Source organism: Melozone crissalis, unplaced genomic scaffold, assembly GCF_028551555.1.
Source record: "Melozone crissalis strain CALT ecotype California unplaced genomic scaffold, PUWL_Pcris_2 ptg000019l_1, whole genome shotgun sequence".
Taxonomy (NCBI): Eukaryota; Metazoa; Chordata; class Aves; order Passeriformes; family Passerellidae; genus Melozone; species Melozone crissalis.
Genome location: NW_026535797.1, coordinates 9,926,990 through 9,950,949, shown reverse-complemented (window position 1 = coordinate 9,950,949; position 23,960 = coordinate 9,926,990). Strand labels below are relative to the sequence as shown.

At 44.4% G+C, this 23,960-nt stretch overlaps 1 protein-coding gene across 4 annotated transcripts; it reads left to right on the top strand.

Annotated features, from left to right (window-relative positions):
- The first annotated feature begins 971 nt into the window (after positions 1–971).
- Positions 972–18,492, top strand: PDCD4 (programmed cell death 4). 4 transcript variants are annotated; one of them, XM_054277239.1, is made up of 13 exons: positions 972–995; positions 4,498–4,644; positions 5,808–5,904; positions 9,192–9,488; positions 10,008–10,102; positions 11,749–11,862; positions 12,132–12,353; positions 12,613–12,710; positions 14,181–14,295; positions 15,081–15,188; positions 16,265–16,375; positions 17,108–17,247; positions 18,411–18,492. In XM_054277239.1, exons 3-13 carry the CDS (start codon positions 5,865–5,867, stop codon positions 18,469–18,471), a joined length of 1,401 nt encoding a protein of 466 aa, XP_054133214.1. In that variant the 5' UTR covers positions 972–995; positions 4,498–4,644; positions 5,808–5,864; the 3' UTR covers positions 18,472–18,492. The 4 variants fall into 4 exon arrangements, with proteins under 4 accessions (XP_054133214.1, XP_054133211.1, XP_054133212.1 ...); XM_054277236.1 differs by lacking the exon at positions 972–995 and adding an exon at positions 3,515–3,613; XM_054277237.1 differs by lacking the exon at positions 972–995 and adding an exon at positions 3,546–3,680.
- Positions 18,493–23,960: the final 5,468 nt, after the last annotated feature.

The window sequence follows — 23,960 nt, the reverse complement described above, 5'->3', positions numbered from 1 at the left end:
CATGGCAGCGGGTGACCCCTCGGTCTCCGTGCTCGGGCAAACGCAACGCGATCCCTTCTCCGAGGGCGCCCAGCCCCGACAGGCGCTGCGCACCCAGGGCTGCAGCGCTGCCCCGCTCCCAGCTCCCGCATGGAGCTGCACCAGGGTGTTCAAATGAGCTCTAATTACTGAGCATTAAAAAAAGTGAAGGCGTGTTTCAGTACCCTTTCAACCTGGAGCTGACGCTGCCCGATGAAGAAGAATGGGTGTGCTGTGTTTGCAGTTCATTTCATGAAGGCACCTTAGCAGAAGATGCAAAATTAAAAGTAATCTGAAGGGAAGGAAAGCAGAAGGCCAAGAGACAGGCAACTGAACAGAGCAGATTGATTTAACAGATATGATACATTTTTGCTGTCTGCATTATGTGTGGAAATTCTTATTCCAAGTGACACAGTAACAGACTCGACTGTAATCAAACAGCACTGCTGAGGTGTCAGGAGCACAGATGCTGCCTATCGAAAATATTTAAAACAGAAAGTAAAACTTTGAAAAATCCACAGTGGGGAGCGCAAGGGAAATGCTCGGTGGCGTTTCTAACCCAAGGCAACTTCTCTCTGCTTTTCACTGCTCTCTCTGGAGCGGGAGGTCGGAAGCCGTGCGTGAGGCAGCCCAGCGGCAGCTCGGGCAGAGCTCGGTGAGCAGCGAAGGCCGGGCAGCCGGGGCAGGGCAGCGCGGACACGCGGTGTGCATTGTGCGCCGGGCACGGCACGGGGGAAGGGCCGCTCCACGCCTTTGGGGCAGCTCCAGCCAATGGATTCCTCCCCTGGCTGCTGCGGGAGGGCTTGGCCTGCATGTGAGAAAGGGAGGGGAGAGTTTGAAAACAACCCAGTAGGCTCTAAAGGAAGGAAGACTGCTGGAGAGTGGCCTGCTCTCCTCCGTGCGAGCGTTTTGCTCCAGGTGATCGGCGGCTGTGGGGTGGAAGCGCGGCCGGGGCCGGCGGCCGAGGCGCGGCGCAGGTAACCCGGGATGCGGAGCGGGGGCCGGCCGGACACCCCTCACCGCTGCCTCCAGCTGCAGACACTCCCGAAACGCTCCAAAGAATTTGGGAGATTTTTTGTTGTTGTTGTTGTTTTAGGTTTTTTTTCCTATGTGAGGAGGAATTTTGCTGTTTTGTTTTCATGGGGATTTTGGTGGTGTGTTTGCTATTAATATGTCTGGGGTAGGGAGGGAGGGAGCGAGCAGGTCTCTACAGCTCAGAGGTTTGCATGTGATCAGCTGTTTTCTACTTATTGCAGGCAGCTTTGAGGTTAGAAAGGGAAAAAAGGTGATGTCTATTAGTAGGCTGGTTGATACAGTGGAAAAATACAAAATGTATTTCATGCACATCAGCTCTTTTTCAAGTCACGGTGCTTTAAAAATCAGAAAATATGTGCAGATGAGATTTTCAGTGATTGATAGCCCAGCTGCTAATAGAGATACTCAGCAGAAGAAAGAAAAACTACAAAATTTTCTTGTCTGGAGGTGTGCTGGATGGTTTGGTGGTTTTCATCTTCTTTTGATTACTGACCCAGCTTTAGGCCTCTTGGAAGTGATCCAGACCTAAACTTCAGCAGAAAATCCTTTAGCAGTTTTCCATGGTGCTTTAAAAGGTGTAATTGGCATGATGCCATATTTTGTGCCATCTTCTCTTGTGCAGATTCTGGTTACTGTTTCAGCCTCTCTGTCACCTCTTTCTTCTTTACAGAAAAATTTCTTTAAAGCCCCACTCTGCCTTGCAGGGAAAGCTGAATCCCACCATCAGTGTTAATAGGTAGATTTAGTTTCCAAATCTTGGTGATGACACTGTGGTGGTTTGCTTGGTATGCACGAGTCAGCAAAGGTGCAGAGAACAAACCAGGAACTATTTTTTGATTGATGGAGAAATAACATCTTTTAAAGCTGCCTCTAGGTCGCGTGTGGAAAAAATCTTGTGTGAGCACGTTGGACTGTTCTGACTTGAAAAAGTCTGCAATTTAGTGTCTTCATGAGCAAGAAAGGTTTTCTTTCTGTCATTTAGCTGATGGGGAAGATATCATGAAAACATGGCAATCGTGTTGCACATTCTTTTAACAGATTGTTGTTTTAGATCTTAAACCGATTTTGGATGATTCATGCAGAGCCAGGCCAGTAAATTAATTCAGAGGCTCTAACACCAGGGAGCTTTGGCTCTTATTTCAGGCAGAAGTGTACCAATGGGGAGTGGAATTAGATAGGAAAAATATTTAATAATACTACAAAAGTCAATTCATAATCTGGTTAACTGAGGAGGTTTCTCTCGCGGGCAGCTGGAAAATCCTGCAATGCACAAGTACCAAAGCAGAAGGGATCTGTATTTACTTCCCTCATTGCATGGGCTCTCTGGAGTGACAAATTAGGGAGAGAAGACAAAGGGTGAGCTGAGTTTTGAGGAGAGGCCTGAATGGAGGCAAAGCACATGACAATTAGAGGAGACTGTCATCTCTAATTAGGTGTGTGTCCTCAGGCAGTTCGTACAGAGTAAACAGGAGGGTAAATGTAAACTGAAATAAGGTGGGAAGTTTGGAAGGCTGTGGACCGACATGCACGGTTTGGTTGTCAATCCCAAAGCTAATCCTTAAACCTGTGTTGAGGGATTCAGCAGGGCCGAAGGTGGCTGTGAGCAGCTGCGATCCCGCCAGACAGAGGCCGCCCTGCCTCAGCCCCGTCCCCACGCTGAGGGAAAGGCTTGTGAGGGAGGCGGCCAAAGGCCTCAGCTCCCCTTCTTGGCAGAGAGACATACACAGATAAGAGGTCATAGGTTATTTTTTCTGATGGTTTTCTTCAGAAAAGGCAGAAAAATTTACTTTTAATTAAAGATGTAGAACAGCACGTGGAGGAGGAACCAGGCACAGCTGCCGCGTTTCCGCGGCCGCCCCAGGGCCAGCACCCAGCACCCCCAGGCGCGATGTGAGGAGCCGCTCTCGCACATCCCGGGGGCTGCCGCTCCACACCTGCCCCCTCGGCGGGCGGGCTCAGGCGATGCTCTCCCGGGGCGGGCGCTCCGGGCCGCGTCCCACAGTGCAATGGAGGAGCCGGCCCAGGGGCGCCTCGGCTCCCCGCACCAACGGCTCCTTCCCGCCCCCCGCACCCACCCGCGATGGTCTCGCCCTCCCCGCTCTCCCCCGGCCGAACGCGCGCCGAGCCCTGCCTGCCGATTGGCTGCGGGGCGGGCGGCAGCCAGCCAATGGCGACGCCGCGGGTGGCCGTGTCGCTGGGGCAGAAAACGCAGGCAGGCAGGGGGCGGGCACGCGCGCGGGGGCGGGGCCGGGTGGCGGGCGCGCGCACGGCCGGCAGCGGGAGCGCGCGCGGCGGCGGCGGCTGAGGGGACTCGGCCCGGCCCGCGGCCCTGAGGGAGCGGCGGAGCTGCGGGCGCATCCCGGGAGCTGCGGGCGCTCCCGGGCCGGGGCAGCCACTGCCAGGCCCTGCCTGTGCGCCGGTCCGGCCCCGGCGGCCTGAGCCCTCGGCCCCGCTCCCGGCGGCCTGCAGCCCTCGGTCCGGCGGCCTGAGCCGTCGGTCCCGCCCGCTCCTCAGCGCCGGTGCTGCGCCGCCGTTGGTCCCGGCCGGCGGCACGGGTTTGGTAGGAGTACCGAATCTTCCCGTGGCTTTTGTGTGTGCGGCTGCGGAACAGCAGCTGCTGTTGGCAGGTCTCCAAGCTTCGGTAACGGGGGGGTGTTTGCCTAAAGTTAGCGAGAAGGGAGAAGAAGTGCATGCTCTGTGAAAGTTACTCGGGGATGCTTTGCCCCTCGGGAGGTCTTGATAACTTTTGGAAGCTTTGTCCTGCTGCGTGTGTTGTTCTAAAGGTTATTGTGCCTGCTGAGGTAGATTTGCCTGTTTAGATGAAGTGCAAGAAATGGTAGTGGGTACAGAGCACCGAGCATGTTTCATCGGTGGATTTCAGTGACTTAGCAAAATACCCTTGTCTTAAGAACTACTTTAAAAGTACTGTTCATGTCACTGATTCATCTTAAAAATTGCCATGGTGTTTATGTTCTGCCTAAAGTGGCTTCTGTCCATTTTGTTCCTGTATTATCTCTTCCAAGATGGATTCTGATGTTTTAAAGGCACTTTTGCAAATTGTGTTCCATAGTTTTATCGGTAGTGCTGTATGATGTAAGTCTGTAAATGAGAAAATGATGTGGTTTGGAGACAGTGATAAATCCCAGCATCCTGAAGCTCCAGAATCTTCTGGTTTGAGTTAGTGAGAAGGTGCATTGCTAAACTGAGAGTGTATCTCCTATCTCCTGATCAGTGTGGCAGCAGGGTGCTGAATCTCAGAGTGGTACTATGTGGAAGTTGGGTTGTTATTTATTATGTTGCCATAGGTGGAGGATTTCAGCTAACGTCCTGTACAGGAAGAGCATTTCTCCCCTTGACATTTAGAACTTGGTTACAAATGATGAAAGCTGTGATTATTATTTAACACAGGTTTTGTCCTTTTTTTGTTTTTTTTTTTTTCCCAAGAGGTGGACAACTGATGGAACGTTCCACTAGGAAGGATAAAACTGTTCTTTCAAGGTAGTTTGTGTGGACTAGACTGAGACCTGCACAGAAAAATATCTCAACCAACAGTGACTGGAACACTTGAGAACTCCTGAATGATTGCTTGAGGTAACTCACGAAAAGTGTTGATTTAAAAAAATGTGTGGGGCAGGGAAGACTTATTGCACAAGGCTGGGAACTGTTTGGTTGGCATTAGGAAATACAGGACCATGACAGCTGAATGCTGTGCCCCAAACCAGAGTTTCTTTATTGCCAACGGTCTCTGATGAATCATTTGCCATTAATGGGTCTGTGGCAGGCAAGTGGGCATGAAAGGGGAAAACCAGGGAAGAGAAAAGGGGAAGGGAATGCAAAAAGTTGTTTGGTGTCACAATCTTGCCACTCAACGGTGAACAGTTTTCAGGGCAGCAAAGAATGAGATGGGGAAAAAAGGGCTCCTGAATTCGTATGGGACAGACACAAATACCAGTAATTCTCCAAGGCCTGCGAAGGGATTTGTGAAAATCCTGCTGGTGAAGAAGTGTATGAGGGAATTCTGGCACTGCTTAATATTTTGTGTACATAAAGAAAAGATGGATGATGCCATCCTCTTCACAGTGACATGAGTTGATTTGGAGAATAGCAGCTACTAGGAAGGGGGAGAAAGAGGAGCCAAAAAGAGAAGTGTTTAAATGAGAACTTTATCCCTTGCAGATTGAATGGTGGTTGTAAGGAGTGTTTGAAGGGTGCAGAAGCACAGATGTGAAAACTTGATAGCTGTATGTACACATACAGCAAAACAAACACTGTGTCCTTGAGGGGAGGATCAAAAATTAGCTTGTTGTCTAAGGGCTGGGCTGAACTCCATATGTTGGTGCCATTTTATCAGCATCACTCACATGAAGAACGTTTCTCTCGTGGGTGCAATTATAACACTGTTATTGTACATTCATACAGATAACCACTTGGCAGAACAGGACAGTCTGAATTGATAGAGGTGGCTTTTATCAGCTAAAGAAAGCTGTGTACATGGGGCTGTTAGCCTTGAAATAACGGCTCCTGTCCCATTTATAAGCAGCAGAACTGAGAGCTGCTAAGGCATCCAGCCTTAGGTGTGCTGGAGGGTGATGCCTCTCTCTTGCTGCACCATTTACCTTCCCAGCAACTTCACAGCTGCTTCTAATAGCTAATTATAACTGAACCCCCCCATTTTTATATTTTGTGAGTGAAGCCTTTGCATTTTACTTTGATGTAGTGGTTTTTGTTCTTTAAACTTCTCTGTTTCTGTTTAGGCCTTGGAGGGAAAACATTAAGACTTTACATTTCACAGTCAGCTCTCTTAAGCAGCTATGGAAATAGAAAAGGAACACATTTATATTACCCCAACAGGTAAGTAATATATTCAGTTGGTTTGAGTTTTTTAAACTTAAAGTTGCTTAGCTGACCAGAAGGGTTCTCTGTAGAAAAAATGCATCACCTGAGAATTTTTTTAACAATACTGATTCAGAAAAAAAAATAATCAAAACCTTACAGAATAATTCCTTCAATTGTATATCAAAGAATCCTGCTCTATTATGTTTATTTAAAATTTATTAAAATAAAAAAGTTAGCATTTCTGTAAGTTACTGGGTAGTAGTTGTACTTTTCTCCTTATCATCTGAGTTCAAGTAGTGCTGGTGTGAAGAAAAGGATAAACTTAAAAGTAAAATGTGTAGGTGTGTTTAAATTCTGCTTTTATGCAACAATTTACCTTAGAATTAGGGGAAACAAATGTTGAGGGGCTTGGCTGGAAGTGGGCTGGCATGGGAAAAATTTAGGAAGTACATGTTAGAGACTGCCATGAAATGGACTCTTTTGTCCATATCACACATTTATTTTATGATGCTTAGTCAAGGTAACACAGATTCATGTTGTTTTCTGTATCTTCCAAAGGTTGTGATGGTCTGCACTGACTCTTTCATGTCAAAGAGGTTTTAAATGTTTTTTAGAATAACTTGTATCTATTTTAAGATGGTGGGCAATGCAGTTGAGGTGGCAATACACTCCATATGATTTCTGATATTTAAGCAGAATTAGGTTAGTGCAGAAGACACCTTGGTTGTCACCATTTTAGAATTATGTTTGGCTAATGGGTGGAAAGCTGCAGGACAGCTGGGTTGGCAAAGTTTGGACAGTTTAAATTGGCTTTGTTAACAAAGGTAGCCCATAAAAGCACAGGTTTTAAGTCAGCCTGCTAGGCAGGGTAACGGGATAAATTTGGATAACTTCTTAATGTATAGTAAGCAAAGTATTAAATTTGATTGAAGACTGTTGCTGCCTATATATGTATGTGTTATATGAGGTGAAAATAAGAAGCTAGAAGGAAGATCTGCACCATTTTATAGGTTCTTATTATTTTATTTTATTATACAAGTTTTTGGAAAATAGTATGTGTGTTTAGTCTGTTCTTTGAAGCCTAACTAGGTAACTAATAGTGGAGGACCAGTTGGTTACCACATTATGGAGAAAGAGGCTGCAGCTGGAAGTTCCAGTGTTACATAAAACCCAGTGTAGTAAGAAATATTAATTCTTCTGGGTTTCCTGTGGAGGATTTCCTTTAGTCTTGAGCCTGAGATCAGGACTGTGTGAGGAGGTTGGACTGTAGCCTCCCCTTTAATCCTTAGCTGTCAGAGTCAGGGCTGACTTGTGTTAATTGTTGGCAGTTTCCTTTGGAAACTGAGAAAGGAGTAAGTGGTCTTTGAAGAATGGAGTTTCTGGACAGCCAGAACTCAGGTCTAAACTGGAGAAATTCGTGGGAGACTGAGCATGAAGAAGAATTAGAGTGGATTTGACTGAGAGGAGCTGGTTGTTGCTGATGGGATCTCCTGGGGAATGAGAGGAAGGAAACCTGTTTGGGTTTGCTCTTTTTTTTCCCCTCTGTTAGCTTTATGCAAATCCCTCATTGTTTTATTAAAATGTTAGACAAACAGAGAAAGCCGCTTGTGAGAAATCTTTTCCTGGATGTGATGCATGCTTTTCTTTTTTAGCTTGCTGCAAGCATAAAAGGAATGCTTTTGTGGGAGTAATGAGTGGAAAGATGAAGCTTAGTCTGGAATGGCTGCACTGTTGCTTAGCTGTAGCATTCACATCTCTGAACACCAGTATCTAATGTCATTTCTTTGATCACAAAGGAGACAGTTCCATCAACTTTTGCTCTGCTTAATATAATCTTTGATATGGGTAAATACTTGGAGATTGGCAATATTTTATTAGTCCACTTGGCTTTAAAAACAATTGTTGGTGAACTTGTTTCAAAGTGAAAAAAACACAGTTTTGAGAAATATTGCCAAATGCAGGTTGCTGATGAGCAGATATTGGAAGGGTGAATTAATATCTTAGCTAAGTTCAAATGTAAATTTTGAATACTCTTCATATTCTGGGTTTATGGCAGTGAACTCTTCTGTAAAGCAGTTTTGGAAAAGCAGCTTCTTCTGAGTGCCCTCACCTTGCCCTGCTAGTGTTGGGGCTGTGGGTTGTGTCTTTAGTGCTCTGCTCAGTTCTGAAGAAATGGAGAACTGTGTAACAGAGAGCTGAGGCTGTTCTCTGTCTGTGTCTTCTAATTTGCAAGGACTTCCAGGGTACTCACTGAAATGTAAATTGATTCTCAGGTGCTTTTTCTTTTCTTCTTTTTTTTTCTTTTTTCAAAATCTTGATTAGTTAAGAAGGGGAAGAATAGCTTGTGAAAGCTTTTGTTTATAATGCTCTAAATAAGACATTCTGCTGAACCAGACAGCAGTAGTGGGGGACAACTTAACTTTGTGAAGTAAGACTTTAGACCTAAACATTAAATGTGCTTCCTCAGAGAGTGAAGTTATTGCACTTCTCGCTGCTCTGAGATATTTACAGATCCTCAAGTAGTGAGAGAGTTTTTTGTTGGGTACAAAACAAATCTATTATGTGATTGTGTTGTGTGTAGAAGCAGTCTTGACAGAAGCTACAGTGAGAGAGAGTCCATAGAGAAGAGAGACCCCACTGATTCACAGGACTGTATATTCTAGGAGTCTTCATTACCAAGCTCTCCAAGCTTTGTAGTGAACAGCATTTCTCCCCCATAACTTCAAAACCAAAAAAATAAAATGAGTACTGTTTTAATTTTCTTCTATGTCTAAATTGTTGCTTTTCTTGCTAGTGAGCTGTGTTTGAAATTCCTTTAATTGAATAAGGGGAATGTTGGTTGATGACTTAGGGAGTTAATTTCACTTTGCTGATGAGTCTTGTAACATTGGTGAGTTCTTCCAGAATTTACTGTATTGGCAGTTTCATTTGTTTCTAAATCAAGGGAGGAGTGGGAGGAGTGAGAACGAGGCACTTAGATCTTTGCACTTAGGAGTTGGGATAGTTTTTGTTTAACAAGGGTGGGGTTTTCTATGGTTTATGTATTTGTGTATGGTTTTATTAATTTGCTCTCCAGCTCTTGACTTCTGTTCTGTTTAGATTGTGGATATTTTGTGCAGGGGAATAAGTAAGTCCTTATTACTGCAGTATGCAGACATACCTTAAAAACAACCTTTGCCTTTACCCTGTTGAAAACAAAGAGTTCTATATGATGTTACAATCCTTTCTAAATGCAATGTGGTTTGGTATTCTAACATAAAACTGTTTAAAACTATAAGTTTTTTTTCTGTCTTCTTTTCAAGAACTTGAGAATCTAAATGATGCTCCATTTTCTGGTGATGAAGAAAATGGTGGGTCTGAGGAACGAAAAACTGAAATCAATGGAAATTGGATTCCTGCAACTTCGATTACCGAAGCCAAAATAAACGCTAAGGCAAAGAGAAGGTTGAGGAAAAACTCCTCTAGAGATTCTGGGAGAGGAGACTCTGTCAGTGAGAATGGAGAGACACTGAAGGTTGGAGTTGTACCAACGAGCCCAAAGGGGAAACTCCTGGACAGGCGATCCCGCTCTGGAAAGGGGAGAGGTCTACCAAAGAAAGGTGGGTATGGCTTAGTGGAGAGAGTACAGTGAGAAAGGTAAAGGTTTGTTCAAAGCACAGTGCATTTTTTTCTGCTGGGAATCATTTTCATAAATCACAGTCTCTGTGCAGACATTCGGCCCTTTATGTTATTTAGTGGGTAGCAATAGCAGATGGCAGCAAATCTAATATGTCAACATCTGTCTTTGAGGGAAGTACATTTCCTTAGCAGGCTTAATACACAAATCTGAACTGTTGATGGTTCATGGGACTGTTACTAATGCAAATTGAAATCATGATTGTATTTGAAAATGCAGTTTCAACCTTCAGGAATTCCTGTGCAGTCCATACTGCTTCTAATGTCTTTCTGGAAAGTGATGAAAAGCGGCTGAGGAAGTGGGAACTTGTCAGACAAACACACTCTTCAGCATGTATTGTTAGTCAGGAGATGGGCACAAGCAGTGAAAGAATGCTGTGTTGAAGTCACAAGTGTTGTTTGTAAGCTGGTGGTCCTTACTTACTCTCCCATATTTTTGCCAGGTGGAGCAGGTGGTAAAGGAGTTTGGGGAACACCAGGTCAAGTGTATGATGTGGAAGAAGTGGATATTAAGGATCCTAATTATGATGATGACCAGGTATGCAAATAGTTTCTTTGCAGTGTTGGTTTATATTTCCTTTTATCAATTTCAGTGGCCTTGTGAGTTAACATGAATGTCAGCCTGGCTACACTGAAATGCTCATTTTTATGCTCAAGAACAGATTGTTGGCCAGTAAAAAGTCAGCTGGTGTAGAAGTCACAGAGTAATACTCACAAATCTTATTCCCAAGCCCTCTTTCTGTGCCTGAGTAAGCAGCATCCCTTTCCCAGCTGTGTTCTCCACTGCTGTTTCCCACAGAGGTGGATGCTGCAGTGCTGCTCTATATTGCACACAAACACTGTGTTAAAATTGCAACACAGACTTGCTCAGGTGGAGAGGTTAGTGGGGACAGTGTCCTTTATAATAATATAATAATCCCTGTATTTCCAGCCTGCCCAATGTCTTGTCTGCTTGGTATAAACACTTCATGCAGTTGATGGCTTGGACAGTTTGTTGACATATGTTTAGAATATGTTATGGAAGATTGTATCTTACAGCCATGTTACTGAGAGAAGGGGAGAGAAAGCAAAGCTTATTGAGCAGAGGGCTTTCCATCATTGAAAGGGAAATGGTGATTAGGAACACAGCTTGCTGAAGTCTCTGAGATCAGATCAATTGCAAGACAGACCATCAGTACACTCTGTGTGACATAAGCAGAGCAATGGTGGTGTCCTTTGAGTAGAGGCTGTTTGCTGTAGCCATAGCTGCTGAATGTATGGTATGTGAGAATATCAAAATCTTCTTCCAGGATCAATTTTCACTAAAATTTGACACTTTACGTTACATTAACAGAAACAGCCATTAAAATGGAGCTGACAAGTGCATAGAACAAAGTTTAATGAAGAATGAGCATTCTGTGTAACTTTGATATGATGGATGGATAGGTTTTTTTATTTCTTCTATACTTCTTGATCATGAAAAGTTGCTTTCCATTACACATTGGTTGAAAAACGTCTTTGATCAGATATCTTTGTTCAGCTCTGTAGTATTGCTCTGAATGCTGCTTCTGTAGGTGCAGAGTAGGGAACTAAATTAGAGTGGTGAGATGTGGTGCTGCTGGAGCTCTGAGGACAGGTGATACATGAGGCAGTTGCTGTGTGCCTCTTTTTTCCCCTTCAGGGAGTGCCTTTGCTCACTGATGTTGTGAAAATGCCTTTTCTGTGATTTGTGCGTGGCACCACCTGTCTGGTCACAGAGTCACCAGGGAGGAGGGAACAAGGCAGGGCTCCTGCCAGGGACAGGAGTGCCACTTGCAGGGGAAGGTGCTGTGGCACAGCCAGCTCTGCTGGGCTGGGCCAGGAGCTTCTGCTGCTCTCCCTTCAGGATGGAGGCACTTGGCCTCTGCTCCTGTGGCATCAGCTGAATCCTAGGAACACAGTTTGATGTGTTTACCATTGTTTAACAGTAAATTCAGCCTTTCAGTTCAATTGAGCTAACAGTAAAGTCAAAATATAAAGAAGTATGACAGCCGCCATTATCTGCACTTCAATAGTAGAGACAGAGTCTAATGTTTTTTGGCAGAATATTGACTACCAAGAATGAAGTATTAAGGATTAAAAACCCACTCTTTTGATGCTATTAGTGCTGCATAAGTTGCAAGAAAAGGCCATAAGGATATCTGCTTCTGTTGTCTTTTAAAACAGGAGAACTGTGTCTATGAAACAGTAGTTTTACCTCTTGATGAAAGAGCATTTGAAAAAACTTTAACACCAATCATCCAGGAGTATTTTGAACATGGAGATACCAACGAAGTTTCGGTATGTTATGTGCCTTTTTATTTCTGTGTGTTAGGGGTCAAAGCTGTAGCATACAGGGTAATGCAATTGCCAGCTGTGAATGAATTTGTAGAGAAGAAGAAGTTTGCAAGAAATGTCCTATAAGAATAGCCAAGCAGTTATACTAATTATGTGAGCAGAAGCATATATGTAATTTTATAAGCACATAAATATTTATTTGAGATCTATGTATATATTTAAATAATAAAAATTATGAAATCTCATTGTTTTGTTTTTCAAATCTTATCTAGGAGATGTTGAAGAACTTAAACCTTGGTGAAATGAAATACAGTGTGCCAGTCCTGGCTGTTTCCCTGGCATTAGAGGGGAAGGCCAGTCACAGGGAAATGACATCTAAGCTTATCTCTGACCTTTGTGGGACAGTAGTAAGCAAAACTGATGTGGAAAAATCCTTTGATAGACTGCTGAAAGAACTACCTGAATTGGTGTTGGATTCTCCCAGGGCACCACAGGTAAATTTGTAAATCTTTATGCCAGTAGTCAAAAGCTTTTTGTGGCTGAAATAGATCAAATAAAATGAAATAGACTCTGTGTTTTGAAAAATATCGATTGATATTCTTACTGTCTGTAATCCTCTCCCAATTACCCAGGCTGTGTTTTCACTTTGAAACAGCTCATTTAAATAAAGCCTGAAAACCAAACACATAATTATCTACTTAAAACTTCTTTGAAATTCAGCATTTAATTAAAAATGCTTCTGTTTTGTTGCAGTTGGTGGGCCAGTTCATTGCTAGAGCTGTTGGAGATGGGATCCTAAGCAGTACCTACATAGATGGCTACAAAGGCACTGTGGATTGTGTCCAAGCAAGGTAATTTCCTTGCTTTCTCTATAGTTTTCTATTCCAAATGTCAAAGATGATGATCAGGAATTTACAGCTTCAAAATAAATCATGCAGTTCTTGAACTTTGTTTTTTAAATTTGAAATGAAAAAAAAAGCCCAAAAAACCAACAAAATCCAGAATGACTCAAGTCAGAAGAGAAATACTGAGTTCTGAAAAATGTATTAATACATTTGAGTTAGCAGGTTTGTTGTCCAGCTTACGTTCAAGAGTGAAAAATGAGCTGTAAGAAGAAGTGGTTATGGAAGGTTTTGTCTTAGAAAAAGCTTTAATGTGATTAATGGGTAAATATAGCATCAGGGCAGCTGCTGTAAATAAGTTGTGAAATACACAAGGGATTAACTGTTTTGCCTTGCAAAGGTTTAAAGCCTGTGCAGTGATTTCCGAGACTTTCTCTGTAACCCTCTGTTTGTCAAGAAGTATAATTGTTTTCCATGTCAGTGTGAGAAGTTTGAAGGAGCAGTCTCTGACAAAGAGGGATGTTTTAATAATGAGTCATGTTTTATTTTTCTTACCCCCATAAGTGTGTATTTCAGGCTTGATATGGAGGTGCTGAACTCTTGTTTCTTCCAGAAGTTGCATTTGCAGTGATTATAGTTTGGCACTTTCAGAAGGAAGAGCAGTTCTTAGCTGCCTACCTTGGGGGCTCAAATTGAGAAAATTGTCTGTCACTTATATAAATGTGCCCTGTGATTTGAGGGATTGTAGCCTGCATTCTGCACATCTGGGATGCTTTGCTGCCTTTGTTATTTCTTGGCCAGTCTTTCCTGCTCATTAAATCTTGGTGAATAGAGTTATTGTTATTGGCTTGCCCCCAGCGTGAGGGCTGGGAGAACTTTACATGGACGGTACATATTGTATCCCAGGCTTCTTTTTTGTCACCTCACTTCCCTTTTTATAATTTTTCAATAAACTGGCAGGCATCCCTAGCTTGTGCTATTTTTCCAACTACATATTTACCTTCTGAAGTGTTTTCTTTGGCTTAAATTCTAAAGGTTTCATAATTCTTCAGACCGAAATGGAAAATAGTATTTCAGTAGAAAACTGTTCTTGAGTGTGGCAGCGACTCAGGCCTTTTTTGTTTGAGATCTACCTGCCAAGCTGCATTCTTGGAGGAGTCTGGGTACAATCCATTTCTGCATAAGAAAAATATTCAGGTGTTTTTTGTGAGGATGTTTCAGGTTCTGCATTGGTGATTTAATCTACTGCCATCACAGCATTGTTACCTGTCCTTGGCACGAGCAGCAGTGTAAGGTGACAGAAGGACGATGTGGGGAGCTTGTATTTTGCTGGTTTTATGATCTGGATGGTCACTTGCTAACCCTGACCCCTTCCCAAAGACCTGGTAGCTTTGTCTGAGGAGCCATGGCCGTGGGGGCAGTTGCAGGTGCATTAATGGAGTTCTGTGCTGAGGTTTAAAGCTCTGCCTCTGCCTTTAGAGCTGCGCTGGACCGCGCCACGGTGCTGCTGAGCATGAGCAAGGGGGGCAAGCGCATCGACAGCGTCTGGGGGGCTGGAGGGGGCCAGCAGTCTGTCAAACACCTGGTCAAAGAGGTAAGGCTACAGCTCCCCACTCTCCAGTGGGCTGCTGCTCTGAGCTTCTCTGTTTGGGGTACAGGGAACAGGGACAAGCATCCCATACTAAAATGATGTCTTATGTCATGAGTGTTGGCTTTGTAGATAATTTAGTTGATTTTGTAGTATTTGTCACTGGTGGGAGCATGCTAGTACAACATTCAGTATTGCAAGTATATGTTTATTTTTGCTTCAAGCAAAACTTGTAAGCATTCAGATTTTTAAGACCTCACAGTATAAAGTGATGAAGTAATTAAAAGAGCCAAGATGAAACTGGCTCAACTAGATAAACTATTATATTTTGGCATTGCTGATCAAAAGCACAGTAATAACTGAAAAAAGAGAGAGGGAGAAAGAGGAATGTTCAGAGATCCATGCTATAAAGTAAGCAGGTTTGAAGGAAAAGGCCATGTTACAATTTCTAGGTTGGGAGTCTAACAGATGATAGGAGGAGGCATTCAAGGGAGAGGATAAACTTAATGCCACCCACATGCTCCTTTTATGGTGACACACAGCTTATAAAACAATGATTTTGGTGTTTCTCTATCAACACTGTGGATAGGTATTTGGCTTACACTGTGTTTCAGGTTACTGATAATGTCTCCATTTAATTAATGCCTAAATTTAATTACATTTATAAAAGCATTGGCAGCAAGTTTGAGGAACTAACTTGCTGCTGGGTTGCTAGTGGATTATCAAAACGGTTGACAGCTTTTACATTTTATTTCTAATTAGTGTTGGGTTTTTGTTTTCAAATTCAATAGATTGATATGTTGCTGAAAGAGTATTTGCTTTCTGGAGATGTATTGGAAGCAGAACGCTGCCTTCAAGAACTGGAAGTACCCCATTTTCACCATGAACTTGTATATGAAGTAAGGAGAAATCAGTGCCCTTTAATAATTGTTGGTGTTTTGATGTGGGCATGCAAATAATACAACTGGCATCTGAAGCTTGGGTTGCTTGCTCTGTTATTTGAATAACTAAATTGTTTCATGTAAAGTTAAAGGTTTGTGTGCTCATTTGTGTGTGCATTGTGCAACAAGTAAGCTGCTGTTGACTCTGGGAAGATCCAGAAGTAATTTCTGGGGGTTAAATAGTTGAGTTCAGATTATTATAAGTTCCTGAAAATAAGATCTCAGTTTATTTTCTGCTGAGGAATAGCAACAAAGAAAATCCTCCCATGCTTTGTTTTGGTGTTTATTTCCTTCTAGTTTCAGATATCTGGGTATTCTAATGGGTGTTACCTGTTTTTGTTAAGTTATAGAGCTTCCTTTTTCAGGGTGGGATTGTTTCACCCAGCACATTTGTAAAAGCTTACATATTTCAGACCCAGCCTATATGGGAGACTGTTCCCATTTGTACTGTTTTATCTGCCAAATTGGGAAATGGTTGTTTACCAATAAAGCTGAACACCCACAATCTACAAAATTTCCTTTTCAGTAAATTGACTTGTTACAGAAAATTCCTTCACAATAGAACTACAGAATCATTTCAGTTGATGGGGGTTGTGCAGTATTGTAGATTTTAAGCTTCTGGGTCCTCCTAAAATCACAGATACCAAACCCCCATGGATACAAAATTAAAATCCCTTGGATACAAAATTAATTTCACAAAATTAATTAATTGCCATCTGTACTGCAGCAGCCATATGGATATAGTCATGTAGTGCTGAAACCAGAGAGAGAAAGGCAATGCTTTTCACTCTGTCCAGTCCTTTCTGGTTTTTCATACCTTTTATCTTATCCAAAGGATTTCATTAGTTTTTCTTTTCTAATAATAATAATAATAATATCAAACTGAAGTAGTGAGTGCATGTAGCAAATGGGCTTTTTTACCCAGAAAATTCATAATTACACATTCAGTCCTTTCTGTACCTCATATGCTCACACACCTTGTACCTGAGCCAGTGTTGTCATTTTAGTCAAAACACTTGCACGGTTTGTTTTAGGCCATTGTACTGGTTTTGGAGTCAACTGGAGAAAAGACCTTTAAAATGATACTGGATTTGCTGAAAACTCTGTGGAAGTCTTCTGTCATTACTGTGGACCAAATGAAAAGAGTAAGTATGGCATTTAGAGAACTTTGTATAAGGTCTTCCAGAATTTCCAGCTGCCCTTATGCAGTTAAATGGTTAAAACTAATCATCTAAAATGCTGACATATTGCTTCATCTTTTAAATGTCTTTTTATCAGGTAGTTCTTTGTAACTGAAGTAGTACAATAAAGGCCTACTAATTACAAATGTCAAGTAGAGCAGTATAAAAACCAGTGTTTTCAACAGTTGGAACCATCTGTGACTTCTGAGGATGAGTACAGGACAATAATTCTGTCCCAGGGCAGACTGGAGACCACACCAACACTTACATAAAAATGACCCAGCTGTGTTGCTGGTGGGAAGTGATGAAGTCATCTCTGGTTTTCCCCAGTCTCCCCTGCTGCATAAACTTGTGTTGGTCATTTGTGGCTGCATTTTGTTCACTTACATGGAAGACATTCATTTTCTTCCCATGTTACTGCCCTTGTAGCAACAGGCAGGTTAACATACAGATTTCAAACTGTGGATTTCTGACTTCTTTAAAGTTAAAAGTTCAGGTTGTGTTTTTATATGGATATTTGTATAATGGTATGGGCTGATATTATAAACCTTATTTCTCTGCTGACTTGTAGCTGCAGTGCTTTAGGTTTGTGAAACCATATAAAAAAATAAATCCTCTGGAATGCAGAAGGGTATTTAAAAACATTGTAATAAATCATAGAATAACCCAATGATTATGTGGATCCTTACACTGCAGGGCTATGAACGGGTTTACTGTGAAATCCCAGACATTAACCTGGATGTGCCACACTCCTATTCTGTGCTGGAGCGCTTTGTGGAGGAATGCTTCCAGGCTGGAATCATCTCCAAACCACTGAGAGACCTCTGCCCCTCCAGGTACTTCTTCCATTGCAGATAGGCAAAGGCTTTTCATTCCTCTCATAGGGTACAGAAAGCAGCATCTGGGGACCAAAGTGTTGCTGATTGGAAACTGGAGGATAGACCAACAGTTGGACTGGAAAAATATGTATTAAGAAGCTGCACTGATGTGAATTCACAGGTACTCCTGTGAATCCCAGGTAGCACCCCTCAGTGCTCCACAGAGGATAAAGGCTGCCTCTCCTTGGGTTTCCTGATTTGCTTGGTAGAAATCAGTGCAGCTCCAAGCTGGAAGATCCAGGTGTCACAATGGTCCATGTAGGTGACAGAGGGAAAACTGTCAGTTATACTGGGGAAACAAAAAAATAATCCTTTAGAAATGGTTTAAACTTAGCAAACAGCATGAGTGGAGTTCTGAGATGAGACAACCAGTCCTAATATTTACATAAAAAGGAACAGGACACTAATATGGGATAAGCTCTGCACATCCCATTCCTCATATCTGTCCTGTGATTTGTTTAATGCTTCTGTTTTTTTTGTTTGGCTTGGTTACTTGTAGCATAAATAATGCTGTGTAAACTGTACCTAATCAGTATGCTTTACCTCCTTACTGGTCACAAAACAGTTAAGAAGTTTCATTTTCTCTGGGGAATATATGTCAATTTTTTAATAGGATATAAATACTATTATTCACAGTTTTATGCATTGGGAATAGTATTTATTTGACAGGTCTTTTCTATTTTGGGTGTTTTGTTAGAGTTCTTAAATGTGATAAATTTGGATCTTGGAATGTTAGCATCTTTATCAAGAACAGCCTCCATTTGTGGACTTCACACTTAAAACTCTGTGTGTGTGTTGGTATGAAATGTTTTGCAGGTTTGGGTGTGTGGGAGGATAGAGAGTCATCACTGTATCAAAAGCTTGATTATGCTTTGGTTACCATTTATATGTTGAGAGGCATTTTTGGTTTATGTACTTCAGTTTTAAGTAGAAACCCACCATTCCTAGGTTTCCAAACCAGCATTTTTAAGCAGCTGAGCTGACATTGTGATCACTGCTAACCCTGCTGAACTCACACTTTATATTTGACTTCCAAGACCCAAGGGAAGATTGTCCTCAGCGATAAAAACCAAGCAATGCTACTGTAAACGACTGAAAAGAGACTTTGTACTTTCTTACAGGGGCAGGAAGCGTTTTGTGAGTGAGGGAGATGGAGGTCGTCTGAAGCTGGAAAGCTACTGAAAGTGACACCTGCCTCCTGCAAGGGAACATAGCTCCTACCCATGTATACAGCACGCATGCTCCTCTGGTGTGTGTATGGATGCACCTCTGGGACTGACCAAATTTAACAGTTGCTTAGCACAGTTCGTATTTTTTTAAGAGCACATGTTTTGGGTACAAATTGTTTTCTTTTTTTTTTTTTATTTTTAATAGTTTTGTAAATTTCAGGAAGAAGTGTTCTTTCTTTGGGCATATAGTAGAACAACTAGCCACTCTGCTGTGGTGGTGCCTTGAAATAAGCTATCTCTGTATGTGCCATGTTTTTGACCTAATCATTCCACGTGTGCATCGATGTCTGACTGCCGCTCGCTCTTTCCAGGACAGTGCTGTCATCATAAAATCACTGGTTTATACAAAGCTTTATTATAGAAGGGTCAAGTTAAGCTGCTGTGATCCCATTTCCATTGCTGCTAAAGAAATACTGTGCTTTGGGAGTTAAAAAAAATTAGCAGTTTCTTTGTTTTAAAGAGCCCAAGACAATACAGCTGGGGCACAAGACTAATTCATCTGTTTCAGGGCAGAACACTGGTTGGTTTCAGCCCCCATGTACCAAACTTGTCTTTTTTTCTATGTAACTGGAAAAGTGAAAAGTTCTGGTAAAACATATTAAAAATATTTTTTGTGAAGCTCTTGTTTCTGCCTCCTTTTTATTTATTTTAAACAGAATAAATTAAGCAGTACATCTAATGCTGCCCTTTGGTATTGCAATCAGGAGGAGAGCACAGAATAATTAAATTCATGGCAAATGAGTATTTACCAGAATGTTTTGGAAAACACAACTGACTTGCGTAGGAGCGTCCAGGCTGGCACAGATACTGTGAACCTGTCTTTGCAGCCGAGCTTCATGCCAGCCCTTGCTCAAGAACCAGATGGATCTAAGGATGATTCGCTTCCAGGAACTCGGTAGAGCCTCTCCTTTGTTTTTCAGTTTCACGTCCATATTTCAGGTGTTCTGAAATGCTGGGAATAGCCATTCCAGGCCGGGAATATGCTGTGCTCGAGGAGCCAAGCGCTTCAGTGCTCAGGCGGGTCTGCTAAGCCCGGTTCGGAGCAGGGGCTGTGGAACTCGCTTCCTCCCGTTTGTCTGTTCTGCTAGCTCTAAAGACGCGTTTAACACTGCGCCAGGGCAGCGACCCGCGCAGCTCCCACACCGCCAGCGCCCGACGCGCGGCCTCCCCGCCCAGCCGGCACCACCGCCCGCGTTCAGGCCGCGCTCATCGGCAGCCCCGCTCCACAGCGGTACCTCCGATCGCGGCTGCCGCCGGGCACGACCCTCCCCGCGCTACTGCCGGGGCGGCGCGGGCCCTGCGGACGGCGGCGGGGCCGCCTGGGCCGCGTCCAGCGCCGCCTTCTGCAGCTTCTCCAGCTTCTCCAGCGACACCGACTTGAGGGGCAGGATCTTGGGCTTGCACAGCACCAGGGCGGGCATGTCCTCCACCGAGAGCTGCCCTGCAAAGGGAGAGAAGGGCCGTGAGCGAGTGTTGGGCCGGGCGCGCAGGGCCGGGCGCGGCTCACCGCCGGTACCTTGCTTGGGCAGCACCTCCCGCAGCACTCCGGTCCCCTCCGGCATGGCGGCTCCGGCACGGCACCGTCCCCGGGGGCAACTACAGCTCCCAGCTTGCACTGCGCGGCGCCACGCCCACGCACCCCTCTCGTGCCCCCCGGTGCGTGCTGGGAGTGGTAGGCCCGACGGGGCTCCGGCCGCCCCAATGCGCGCTGGGAACTGTAGTCCTTGGCGTGGCGCTGGGGTTGGGCCGCCTCGGACGCGGCGGGAGCGGCTCCCTCGGGGCTGTCCCGGTCCCGGGATTCCGGGATGCCGCTCCCCGCCTCAGCTGCGCCGGCCTCTGCTCTGGGGCGGAGCCGTCCCACCTGCGCGGGCCTGCCCGGCCCGGCGAGCTGCTGCCTGCCCGCCCGCTAGGGCCCGCCGCGGAACTCGGGCTTTGAGGCGTTTTTATGGTTTATTTTCTGCTTCTGTAAATAAAATCCCCACCAAACACCGTCCGGCAGACGGGCGTGGCCAGGGCGTACGCGTCCCGGTTTTCGTTTCCAGGCAGCGCCTCGGGATTCGCGCTGTGAATCACGCTGCTGTTTGCCATGTAAACAGCAGGAAAAGCCGCTGTCTTTCTAAACGCTGCGGGCTCGAATGCCGCCGAACCGGACGGGCCAGTGCGCCGGGATCCCCCACAGGGGTCCGCCTTCTGCGGGATCTTTGCACTGGGAGCAGCTTCCCTGGGAAAGCCCCCGGGAGGGGCCGGCAGGGATTCACCCGTGCTGGGCCTCGGCCGGGCCCCAGCGAGCCCCGTGCCGCGATGTGCTGTAATTTTACAGTTTGCTAATGAGCTTGCCTGTGTGCCCTGCACACCCTGTGCGCCTGGGGATCGCCAGCTCAGGCTGGTAATCCTGCTAACCTGGCTCCTCTCAGTGTGCTGGGATTGAGATCTGGCTTCTTGCTATGCACAGAGATGGCCGTGGATGAGTAAAAGGAGGGGGAAAATGATCTTTGCTAATAATTGTTTTCCATTCTACCTTGGTGGTGGCTGTCTGCATGCTTCCTTCCCTTTGCTAGCTCAGGGGGGACCTGTCAGCTGTGGGATCCAAGCTTTGCTGGGAGAGTAGTGATAAAACTTTTAACTTCCAGTAAGTGGCACCTCTCTGACAGTTATTTAAAGCCTCTGTCTGCATTGTTCCAGAACAATTTCCTTTTTCCTCTAGGCAACCTAGAGTAGGAAGCTGACAATCCCTCAGGTACCCGGTTCCACCTCGCTGGAAGCCTCTCCTGATGCTGGGTTGGAGGCCAGCAGAACCCACAGAGCCTGGGAGCAGGGCTCCTCCTCCCTCCTTGTGGAGCTGGCCAAAGGGAACTCTCCTGCGCTGCTCCAGGGCACCACAGAAATGGGCTCTTTTTGGCCTTACTCACATATTCCACTGTCATGTCAGAATATCAGCATTGTGAGGCTGTGAAATGGTTGTGCTTGCTGGGGACATCCTTCTCTACCCTTTGAAGAGCTCAGAAGCATTCCCACTGATTTCAGTGGGAAAAGTTCCTTTGTCTGATGTTCTTTTCCATGTGCCAGTCAGTATTTTTTGCTGCCTGGAAGGGAAAGGACAAGGCACTGCTTTATGATGGATGCTTTTAGACCAGGGGATTTCAAACAGTACATGCAATTTGCAGATCAGTTATTTGTAGATGTTTGTCGTTTTGTTTGTAATAACTGATCCAGCATCTTAGGTATGACTGTGGCTAAAAATGAACATAAAAGATACCCAGTTATGACTGAAAACTTTGCACTGTGAAAGCAGGAGTTATTCCTGTGGTAGCAAATATGGCCTGCAGAGCAACAGAAATGAGCTGAAAGCAAGATGCTGAAATCAAATTGTAGGCCAGGTTTTTCCCCAGTGTCCTTCACAGTGCCAAGGCCACCTGGAGTCCAGCATTATGTGAACACTTGCATTTGGAGCCCATCTCAGTTGTGCAGGGAATCACTTTCCAAAAGCAGTTTTCCTGCCAACAGGGTTTGTTTGCTTGGTGATAAGAAACAATGGTCAGCTCAGTTTGTTGCTTGAGCATTTTAGTGACTGAGAAGTCTGGCATCCTGTACTAGATCCATTTTCTTAGCTACTCAAATGCCAGCTTGGCAGCCTATCTAGGAAGCTGATAGCGCTGGGACAGGCGTGATTGTGGAGGTTGTTTTCAACAGTTTCTAGTAAGTCTGTTTTTAAGACAGCTCCTTCCTTTTTTCCTTTCCTGGGAAAAAAAAAATCATAGTTACCACCTTTATGACTGGGAAGTCTGGATGAGAGAGAGGAGGAAGGCATGGGCATGCAGCTTAATATCCTACTTTTCAAAGTGCCTTTAGAAACAGGACTGGGTTTAGTTTTGAGTAAGGCTGGTATTTATTCATAGTTATACCCCATTTTTTGACCTTTTTGGCCTCTGGGGTTGACATGTGCTCAGGCACCCATTCATTTCTCTCACGGGCCTTTCCAGTTCCCAGGAACAGCTGGAAAGATTTTGCCAAAACCCTTCCATCTGGGAAAAGCACTGTGCACTTGCAGTGGGACTGTGCTGAGTCAGTGCATTATCTTGGTGCCATTCCACAGGGCTGAAGAAGTCAGAACAAGACTGTCCTTGTGCCCAGGTCTCAAGTTGTGACCCCATGGCATGAAGCTTCCCAGAGTCCTGAGACTCGACCTCGGGCTGGAGCCCAGTGTTATTTGAGAAAGCCTGAGCACGGTATCCATGGAGAGGACAACGTGCTCTAGGTGGCACATCCTTATTTTACTGATGTCACAAACAAGTTATTCTTGTGCACTGCAGAGAGCCTCACAGCCACAAAACCAGCAATAATTTTATAAATGATAAGCTTGTTTTCCTCCTCCTGTTCCCAGATACTCTGAGTGCAGCAGACAGCAGAGATGTGCATTGCTGGAATCCAGAGGGTTTCGTAATTTGGCAGCCACTTGCTGAAAGCCCTGCAGATACAAAACAACACTTATTTCAAGTCTTGAGAAACATCTCCTACTAAGTAGAAGAAAAAAGCATTTAGGTGAAGCAATGTTGCCAGTCCCATTTGTTTATGAGGCTTGGGTTTTGTCTTTATACATTTAAAACGCTTTTTATTTTCCTTCTGCTTTTTAAGCCTTTCAAGTTCATGTTTTCCATATGACAAGAAAGTCTGGAATCAAGTTCTTACTTTTAAAAGCAAAAATTTGGTTCAGAGTCCTGTATAGTCATGCAGCTCCAGACATGGGGTGTTTAAAAATAAAGCCACTTTGATGGGAACTACCCATCTTGAAGGTGACTTTCTGTTCTGAGTTTAAGTAAATACTTTGTTGACAGTTTAAGAAGCTTTTCACAGCACCTGATCTGTGTTTGCTTTCCACTTGGATCTCTCTCTCTTTTCTTCTTTTCTCAAATTCTAGAGCTTGTTTCACCTCTCTATGTGCTGATGAGATCAGAAATGTAGTGTGGCAGCATTTGGTAAACAGTGCATCCCAGTCCTTTCAGAAATACACCTGCAGATTTCATGCAGTTGTCCCTGAAGCTGCTGAGTGGTACCCTGGGACACAGAGCCCAGCTTCAGAGAGAGGAGGAGGAGGAGGAAGGTGGTTTGGGTTTACTGGGTGGGGTGAGGCAAGGAACAGAAAGCCTGGCGTGGCTCCCTGTGGGAATCCCAGATGCCTTCAGAGCCTCAAGCTTGATTGCTTGGTGTTTAACCCAGTCCTTGTTTTTGAAAGGAAGTTGACAGACAAGTGATTTTTTTTTTTTTTTTAGTTGAGCTTTCTGAATATACTTATTTTAAGTTTGTTGTTTGGTGTAGTTTGATGCAGATCCTCAAGCTGTATGCAAAAGGCAAGGAGACGTGCCTGGAAATGCATTATCCAAGGGACACAGACACAGCTTTTTGACAGGCTGCTCTTCCTGCTAACACCTGGTAAATGCAGAGACC

Excerpts from the sequence above, each read along its gene's own strand:
- PDCD4 (XM_054277239.1), top strand. The coding sequence starts at position 5,865 with ATGGAAATAGAAAAGGAACACATTTATATTACCCCAACAG. Across the intron at positions 12,354-12,612 it reads ATTCTCCCAGGGCACCACAG|TTGGTGGGCCAGTTCATTGC; the intron begins GTAAATTTGTAA and ends GTTTTGTTGCAG. Across the intron at positions 15,189-16,264 it reads ACCATGAACTTGTATATGAA|GCCATTGTACTGGTTTTGGA; the intron begins GTAAGGAGAAAT and ends GGTTTGTTTTAG.